General features: G+C 38.4%; 1 protein-coding gene across 4 annotated transcripts in view; it reads right to left on the bottom strand.

Moving 5' to 3' along the window:
- Positions 1 to 1719: 1719 nt before the first annotated feature.
- Positions 1720 to 9991, bottom strand: part of RhoGEF3 (Rho guanine nucleotide exchange factor 3) — a 336003-nt gene continuing 327731 nt past the window's right edge. For 2 of the 4 annotated variants that reach the window (XM_086543333.1, XM_086543332.1), the window contains 12 exons: positions 7238 to 7437; positions 6787 to 7036; positions 6404 to 6577; positions 6094 to 6273; positions 5806 to 5985; positions 5449 to 5670; positions 5185 to 5325; positions 4770 to 4983; positions 4506 to 4626; positions 4143 to 4261; positions 3659 to 3787; positions 1720 to 3089 (listed from right to left, as the gene is read on the bottom strand). In XM_086543333.1, the coding sequence (XP_086399459.1) occupies positions 3007 to 3089; positions 3659 to 3787; positions 4143 to 4261; positions 4506 to 4626; positions 4770 to 4983; positions 5185 to 5325; positions 5449 to 5670; positions 5806 to 5985; positions 6094 to 6273; positions 6404 to 6577; positions 6787 to 7036; positions 7238 to 7437 (2013 nt within the window). In that variant the 3' untranslated portion in view covers positions 1720 to 3006. The remainder of the gene's footprint in view (positions 3090 to 3658; positions 3788 to 4142; positions 4262 to 4505; positions 4627 to 4769; positions 4984 to 5184; positions 5326 to 5448; positions 5671 to 5805; positions 5986 to 6093; positions 6274 to 6403; positions 6578 to 6786; positions 7037 to 7237; positions 7438 to 9991) is intronic. The other 2 variants (XM_086543335.1, XM_086543334.1) reach the window with 1 other exon arrangement.

The following is a 9991-nucleotide window of genomic DNA, read 5'->3' on the forward strand; positions in this document are numbered from 1 at the left end:
TTTACGGACACTCGGCTCGCTCCCTGAGGAGTATCGAGCCCACAAGGTTATCTCCGCTGGATGGAGGAGGCCCGTGGGACGATCAAGGAAGTCGTGACTTGGACCATTACCCTGCCTTGCGGCCTTTTAGGAGGGATTCCCATGGCTGGAAACGGAGGGTGGACACGGCAAAGTAACCCCCTTGGTTTGAGTTGATATGATTTTGTTACATGTGCATGCATGTTTAAATTGTCAATATATTATTATGTTTACAACAAACACTGATAAAATGTTTCCTCTTTATAATACTGTGCAGAAGTCCACATGATCACCGCCTACTGACACAACTTGCACAGCTCCATCTCTAGCTACCTGAGTGGGCCCTTTTCCTCACTATCTGGCAAAATCAATCTCATCTTCCTAAAACTCACACAGTGATTCGAAGGGTTACACTTGTTTGCAGCAAATACTTCTCGACTGGACAGTACTGTAGCTAGATCCTGTATAGTCGGCATTTCCTACATCCCTTCTTTTAGAGCCCATATCTCTAACCCACATAGCAGGACTCAATTTATTCACTGTCCCCCAGGTAGCAGAACCTTTGCACCTCTGAAGATGACTCTCCTCTCACCTTATGTACCCTTGAGCATCTCTTGTTGGCACCATGTTACTTTCACAGTAAGATATGTGATGTACATCTATGTAGATGCCTTTATCTGTATATACATGGAATATATGTTCAATATATCTTCGTATGAATGCATCTTCTCCCTCCCGTTCACTTGAACAGTATATTTTCCACATGCTACCATTACCATCTCGGGCATACTCAGCAATACATCTTTACAGTATCTTTCTATGCAGCCATTTGATTGTAATATAATTATGAATATATTTTTCTTTTTTGTAGCATATTACCATATTGGTATTGTATGCTTTTGCAATCTCGATCACGGATGTTGCAATAACATTTAATTTAAATTTTCAGCAAGAAAATTGAAAGTCCTCCAGTGGTTGAACAAAATAATGGAAGCATTGCCATCTTTGTCTCAGATCATCAATCATGTCCACCCTCATTATCATTATCCAAGCTCTGGACATCAGTAGTTGTGGTTAACTTATTTTCAGATCCTTTCCAAGAGATACAAAGTATTTCAAATCAATGGTTTTCAAAAACTAAGGTCATTTAAAGAGATAGAAAATACAAAAATGTGATGCAAAAGGTGGGGCCTATTTTCTTGTTTTCTTCTTCTAAATATCCAAAGTTAGATATCAATTTTTTGTTCATCCAAATTTCCAAATTTAAATATAGATTTTTAAAGCCAAAAAATTAATGCAAAAGGTGATGTCTTATTTCTTTTTCTTTCTTCTAAATTTCCAAAGTTTAATATCAAATTTTAAAGTCATGTTACATTGTCAGTTTGTAATATATACATAAGGGTGAGAGTATGACTGAAAATATTTAAAGATTAAATCTGATTAATGATCTGATTAAGTCTGAGCCATTAACTTGCCCTGTATTTTCTGTGCACATTTTAATGCTATTCCTTAATCCTGCATCATTTTTCACTGCTGATTTTTTTGCATGAATTATTCACATTTGGAGAGACAACTCGAGAAATGTGATATCCAAAGAAGCACTTGAATTGAAATGTAGTTCTTTTCACATTTTATTAGATAAGTAACTATATCTTATATTTCACTCAAAGTATTACAATGCAAAAAGGAAAATAAAACATATTTCAGTCAAAGAAACATATTTTGGTCTCTATATACATTTTTACAACAAATACATATATTTATATCACTGTACATGATAAACTATAATATATAATAGAAAACAAAGTTAAATTATATACAAGCATTAAATCAGTAAAGGATAAAGCAAATTTGTCTTGCTTAAACCATTTGGTATATTAACACCATGACACACCATACTGCTACACACTTTACGGGACAACTTTTTGCTCAACACTGAAATTTAATTAATGCTGCGAGTACTTCAAATAGCCAAACTGAAGACTACATCTCCTGACAACGAAAATTAATGTGCGTCGTACTGATGAACGTGACATTACTACATACTCTTTATCACAATTTCTTATTCTGATGCAACATCAAATACTTTTAGTAACATAATCTGAGAAATTATAGATACAGGTGATAGACAAGGTTGCTTTTAATATATTTTACTGACTACTAAGTAAAGCTATTTTATCTCCATTGGAGGTCATATTAAGATATTTTAGTCTGTGTAAATGAACTAAAATTGAAAATAATGAAAAGCACTTGTAAAGTGTTACAGCCAAAAATAACATTGTGTTATAATAATAATGATAATAATAATAATAAAAAACAATGATAATAAAAACTCATGATAATAATAATGATAAAAATAATGGCACTTCATACTTTTTCTCCAGTGACAACAAACAGCCAGTTATTTAACATCTGACAACATCAAAACACAACTGGAAGAAATTTTATCACCTAAGCCTGCAGGTGATGATTATATTCTGATATGATCACCTTATAGACAAATAAATTAGGGATATGTTTAAGGAATCATCACCTTCATTATCTGAACACATCCTCGATACCATCATCTTGCAATCCCTGCCTCCCAGATTTGTGACACAGCAAACTGAATGTGACTAGATTCCTCCTATCACAGCTCCTAGCGGTATATTTTTTCCACAGCAAGAAGCATTAATTGTTAAGGAGGTTAAATTTGGATGATGTCACTGTACCTTGACTGAGTTCATTGGTCATAACCATCTGAATAATGCAAAGAGGAACAGTATCGCCAATGCACTATCTTAGATAAATAAATGCCAATGAAGAATCTCTTTTTTTTTTACCCTTCTTTACTGGGTGTTCATGAAATTTTGTGTCATCTAAAACTGCCAATTTGTAGATGATGTGTATACAATAAACCAGCTTATCCAACTTCATCTGACAAAGTCAAAGCAGATTTCCTCCAGCTTTCTTGACAAGACTTTACACTGCTCTCAGTAAAGATGTTTCTCATACAGGATGGTGCTGGATCTGGCTGAGCGTTCTTCCTGAGCCTCTTCCTTTCTTGTGACCTCCAAAGCTGAACCACAGACCTGAAGTAGACATTGCCTTTATTAGTTTCATATTTTTGAGGTAATAATGATAGCAAAAATATTTTCATGACCATGTAAATACAAAATGAAATATAAACTGCAATTTAGAAAAGTCTAGAAAGCACTTCAAAAGCAAGAGGAAGCAAAGATAATCTAAGAGAAGGAAAACTAAGATAAATATTAGAATCTAATAGCCCTATTTAATATGAATTTGATTATAGCTTGACTAAAGGAGTTGGCTTAAAAAATATTCCAGTTAAACACCACCACCAACCACAGTTATCAGTCAATACAGCACTAAAAATAGTCATAATTAGCAGAGGTCCAATTTATTATGTACAAATGGTAGGGGGATGATCACAATTATCTTTTTTTTTATGCTGGTTCTACATGCTATAGATCTTCCTCTTGTGTGCTGTACATCAACTTCACAACTTCTCTTGATGAATGTAATTTAGCATCAAAGTCTTGGTTGTGTGAGTGCCACCATCACCATAACTATGTACAATAAATGTATTTGTTAGCAGGTCACTTTGTCCAGTATTTCCGCAAGGTTTGTCTACACTTGCCTTTTTTCTTGCCCTCAGGTGGCTCAATACCAGAAGGGAGGCTATTGGAGCGGACTTCAGGATCAACATTGACTAGAAGTTCAGCCTGAGCGTATGTCATGGCTTGTACACGCTTGTGCGATTTGGTGGCTGTGAGAGAACATACCAAGCTATTTCATGTGGATTTCTGTGATTTAGTGCAAACTGCTACTTAGAAAGAAGATAGATTGTAGATCTGTTTTTTGATCTCGGATAAATCCTATATCAATATAGAAACAGGAAACAAAACAGAAACAGCATGAAAAGAACTCTAAAACAGTAAGAAATTACTATATTGTGAAATGTGCATCATAATAATAAGATGCAGCTGCCTTAATTATTTTAAGGTAGCTCCATAAAGTGCTATAGTGATGAACTGGAATAAACCTGTAAGGAGGATAAAAAAAAAAAATATAGAAATGTAAAGCAGTGGCAGATACAATATGGTGCTGGTAAAAATACTTACTTCGAGGTCTCTTTGGCCTATTCTTTTGGTTGCGAGCTGCAACTTTTGCCAGGTGTTTTGCTTTGTCGGCTACAACAAATCCTGCAGATTCATCTTCTGCTACTAGTTCCCGTTCTCGTCTGTTGAACAATCTTATGTTAGTTTATGGAAATTTATATTACAGCTTTAGGGAATTCAACAAGAAGAAAATTTGAATTAATATACAGAACAAATCCTTCAACAAATCTCTTCTTAACCATCAAAAATCAAAAGATTTTGAAAATAATAATTGTTGATTGTGAAACCATAAAATAATTTTAATGGTCACATTAAAAAGAAAACAAAAACTGACACCAAGACCAAAACAATGAACAAAACACTTACTTGAAAGCCTCCATCCATTTCTGCTTTTCTGCTGTAGTTTTGCAAGAGAAAACGTACCACTTGTTCTTCTCAAAGCTGTGAATCTTCCATCCATTATGTACATTGATGTTGAGGCTGGAGTCTGTGGGGAAGAACAGATAAGAAAAAAAAAATTAGTGTGATATAAAGAAATACCAATGAATTATACATCCTATAATACAGATTTAACCTGAGCACATTCATTTCATAGGATCAATTATCCCATTACCAGTAGCACCTCCTTACCTTTCCCATCTGGGAGATCAACAATCTCACAGTTATCGAGATTGAGTCTCCCTCTGTAAACAAAAGTGTTTCGCTTGAGGAGGTCCCGCTTGCAGTACACAAGCTGATGGTCGAAGAGGAATAGAGTCACTTCTTTTGGCCAGGATCCACCGACTCCCTTGGTAACTTCTCCTTGGTAGATCAGCTGTGAACTGTCCTCGAGGAGTTCCGGTCCCTTGAAAATATTAAGGATGATTAATATCCAAACTAGTACTGCATAATGTTACAGCATATCTATTCTTTAAGTCAGTTCTATATTGCATTATGATTAACTTTGCATTGCTAGAGAATGAACTCTGGGTTCTTATATCAATTACCTAGTTGTGATGAACATGACTATAAGTCTGCCAAACAATACTACTAAATATTTCCTTACCTCCCAACCTTCCACTGTGATCTGCCAAGACGCAATTTTCTCCAAGCATTCCATTCTTCGTTTTCTTTCGTTCACTAAGAGAGCCACATCACGCATAGCCTCTAAGGCCCCTTGGACGCTGGTGTAGTCAGGATGGTCAGGCTGAAATAAAGTTTCATTGTTATTTCTTTTGCAGGTGACGACTGAAAAATATCTTCTTCATTATTGCATACATTTTGATATAATATATATAAATTAATAAGTGTAATTTGCATATTTAATTACCTTTGTATACTTTAACAATTCTTGAAGCTGAAGAGGATATTTGCAGATCTTCTGAACTGGCGTTAGAAGAAATCCATCAAGGGAAATATCAATCATTTCTTGAAGTAGTCTGCAGGCCTCAAAGAAGTGAACATACTTCTGATCTTGGTAAAGCTCTTGCAGAGATGACACTGCCGACGGGTGGTTATTGCAGTATTCACTGTAGATCTCAAATTTCTCTCTCTGTAAAAATAGGATAATCAATTGAAGATTTTCGATAGACAATCATGTTCAAAATAACTTCATCAATATGCAACTTCAATCAACTAGTATAAATGCTTCATTCAGTATATCAGACACAACAAATAATGGACTTACATTACGTATAAAAGTCGCACCGATGCAAGACTTGAAAGGCTCTTGCCAGTCGATGCACATTTCAAGTTCTCTTAGGAAGTTACTTTGGAAGTGGTACAGCGCCTCCATGTTGCCGAAGATCGTCGACACTCGCTCGTCGGTGAACATGTCGGGCCTTTTGCGGACTTGTCTCAGGTATCCCTAAAACAGAATGAAACAATAAAAGATAAATACGATTCCTTCAATGTACAAGTAGAATAAAAGACAGTACGGAAACCATTTTACACTCGAATAGCATGATCTCTTTACCTCGACGACGTCCCGTAAGTGTTTCACGAAGTCCCGCTCGGTCGATATGATTTCATTGATGACGTTGGTGCGAATCTGGTCGTGAGATAACCCTGATATGCTGAGCTTCCGTGCTGGTCCTCGAGCTGAGGTGTCCTGGTGGCCTGACGTATCTTGGTGCTCTTCCTGGTTTACTAGTAACTGTTGAAAAAAACGAATAGATATTAGTATGCTTCATAAATCTCGCCTGACTCACATATTTACAAAGTCACTTTCTGCCTCACTGTCAGTGAAGGGCATATTTTGTGTGTTTCTGCCCGGCGTCCCTTACCCTAACAAACGCCGCCGGGAACCACCCTGCTCGATGGCTGATCCGTCCCCACCACCAGTCCTTGTCGCTCGAGTCTATCACAGTGATAAGGTCACCCGCTTTGAACACTAACTCCTCGCAGTCGAGGGTGACATGGTCCCACAGAGCTTCGGCATATATGATCATATCGTCATCCTGGAAGTAAAAAAGAAAATTAATATAATGATAATATACAGCAATAAAATGTTATTTACAGTCGCATATGTATTTTTTTCATTCAAAACTTAATATTTAACAAAGTGATATGAAACACTGCTTGCTACAAATTTAAATAGGAAGTTTATTTAAAAATGAAGATTGTCCCAGGCATTCATCAACATCCCGAACAATCATGGGGAACAAACCTCTTCCAAACTTCTCTTCAGATCGGTTCTAAAATCTTCGGAATCGGACATTCCAATCTCATCTTCAGAAGTTGTGTTGTCTTCGTTGAGGATGTTACCTGCCGAGGGTCTTCGTTGCCGTCTCTTCGGAGTGTTCGTTGGACTCCTGCATTTGCGAAGTGTCGACAAAGGAGTATCGTAAGCCTTGTCTAAATCTAAGGGTTGACTAATGGAACGACGTAAGTGTGATGAGCCTTTACTTCTTTTCAGACTGTAAACAAGAATTCAAAAGAATAAGTTTTTCTCGCGATTCCCTACTACTTTTCTATACATAATTCTCCGGTGAAGAATATATCAACATAAAGATATCAGCAACAGAGAAGTCTAAAGAAAAGTGTAGATAAATAATATACATGTTCATTTCAATAATCCATCTACTTCCCAAGAAGATAGATTAGTATGATCAAATTACCTCTTAGATCTGTTTAAGGATGCAGTGTGTTGAGGCAATCTGTGGGCGGGCCTTATCTTGATGGGTTGCGGGGTGGAGAGCTGACGCGAGTAATGCAGCGAGCCACGCCCTCCAGCGCCGCCCACGTCACTGTGTGTGCGACGGACCGCCCGTGGGTTCACTTCTCTCAGCCCGCTTGATCCATCATCTGCCAAGCTCGCCTGGAAGATTAGGAAAAACAGTGTGATCTTTTGAACTCGTATGAAGTCTCCCGGTAAAAAAAATGGAACTTGTTCAGTAATATTCATGCAAGAATAAGCAAGAAGATTGGTGCATTTAGAAATCTCTATACAAAACTATATCAAAATATTTTCTTGCATAAATCTCTAACGTGATAAGTTTGCAACGGTACAAAATCTCATGCACTAAATAAAGTAAAGAAAAATATAGAATTCAAGTTTGCAATTGCATACTCGGGTTCTACGAAAAACACTGCTACTTTAGTGTGCTAATTAAATGCAATATATTATTTGCCAATAAATTAAAAATAGCCCACAATATTGCTTGGTACACTGGTAATACATGAATATATTCATCAACCCCGTTAGTTATTCATTTAAATAATCAGATTGCTTAAAAACAAAACATGAAAATCAAGTCCGCAAAAGACACCCAGCCGGCGGGCAGATGACTAAGAAGTCTGTGCAAACGCGTGTTATTGCCGAGGGCATGTGAGTGACGTCATATGGCCCAGGGCACGAGATTATTCCATGTTCTTCCTTCCCACGCTAGAATAAAGATACACCTGCCTCCATGTGTTGCTCGCGAGTTACGAGCAAGACGCCCGGCCTCTCGCATTTTCTCATATCAGAGCAATGCCGTACCACTCACGCTTGCAAAGCCCACGCAGTTGCACGATAAATCTTGATCATATTGTGCAACGCGATTTACAGAATTAAAAACCGGTAAGACACGTAGTCAACATTACCTTGACGAGAAACTGAAGGCCATTAAACACAACCATTTTCTCACTGTATTTCTTCTCCGAACTGGATGCTTCTTCGCCGTTTAAACAGCCAGCGGGAAATGGGCAGTTGCCAAGTATGTCAGTTTATATTACAAAACTAGGAAAACTTTAAGAGGCTTGTAGAAAAAGTAATTTTCACACTTTTCAGTCTCTGAAACCTCTACAGATCATATGAATTCACTCTAAGAGAAAGCAGAAACACAATTGCACATTAGAATTACACCTTCGCAACGTCGGCAACACCGGGACAAACAGGTGTCTCCAGGTGCATCACTTCCGTTATAATCAAAACTTCGATTCAAATTTACACAGTTGTGTTTCAGTCCCAAAGCACACTTCACGCGATTAAAGAAATCGGATCGCAATAAAGCATATCAGATGTCCCAGATGCAAGGACCTCGATCGGCGGTTTGCTCGCTCCAACGACTGACGGGGACCGAGGCATGATCTCGGGCAGAACCCATGTACGCCCACTATGTTACCAGATACCAATAGCAGTGTAATTTTCTATGCCTTTTATTCTCCCTTGACATCGTTACTGCTGTAGACAAGTTAAAAACACAGGAATACGCATTTCCCATTGCAATTGTAAAGTTAACAAACTTGTGGTTTTATTGGTAAACTATTTTTTTAATAATCGGCAATTGACATTCAGCATAACCAGTTCCTTCTGACGTCATATTCCAACTCCATGTCTCCTACAGGGAACTCGCGTATACATTATAGTAATTATGTTGCATGAGAAATTATGCAATCATGTCTCGATGTTGACTGCCATCCGTGAGATGCTTTTCTCTCTCTCTCTCTCTCTCTCTCTCTCTCTCTCTCTCTCTCTCTCTCTCTCTCTCTCTCTCTCTCTCTCTCTCTCTCTCTCTCTCCTTCTTTTCCTTTCTCCCTCTTTTTCCTCTTTCCCCCCCCCCCCCCCCCTCTCTCTCTCTCTCTCTCTCTCTCTCTCTCTCTCTCTCTCTCTCTCTCTCTCTCTCTCTCTCTCTCTCTCTCTCTCTCTCTCTCTCTCTCTCTTCTCTTCCTCTCCGTATCCCTCTTGTCTTCATTTTCCCCGCTCGGCTGACCCCCCCACCGCATCGCATGGCTACACAGCACGCTTAGGTATTCTACATCCTCTCCGTGATTCACTTGGCATTTTTTCCTTGAAAGTTTGGCGGAAAATTTCAGCAGAGATAAACATATCAAGGGGACTTGTCGGGTTTCAAACCGTTGCAACGCGATAACGGCACTGAAAGGAGCACATTCCGACTAATTTCACTGGCCTTTCAACACCGAGGATGATGCGATGATGCCCGTACCTTGAATAACGTTATTCGCAGGAAAACCACCGCCTATGCCTCGTCCACGAAGAAGCAGGGGCCAGAGGCAGGGGCCAGAGGCAGGGGATCAAATCACACGGTAAGGAATACCTCCTGGGACTGACCAGCCAATGCGGAATAACATGACACACGGGTGATAACGCATTAATTGGGTTGTTTGAAAGTTGAGATCACTCTCGCAACGAGTCACCCAATCTTATCTTTACCTGGAGATAAGCGTCACGCAACGAATTCTTCGGCGTCACTTTCAAACATTCCGCAGAAGGCCAGCGTTTCTCTTCGATTTATCCCGCTCCCGTTGTTGTTGGTAGTTTTTATATATGAATGTAATAAAATGTTCACAAAATAATACCTTAATTTCTAAAAAATATTGGTGACTCATTACTAGCACCGTCATCACAACAAATATACGGACGGTCATGT

Source organism: Penaeus japonicus, unplaced genomic scaffold (assembly GCF_977035675.1).
Source record: "Penaeus japonicus unplaced genomic scaffold, GWHDUDI00000001_assembly GWHDUDI00000013, whole genome shotgun sequence".
Classification (NCBI taxonomy): Eukaryota; Metazoa; Arthropoda; class Malacostraca; order Decapoda; family Penaeidae; genus Penaeus; species Penaeus japonicus.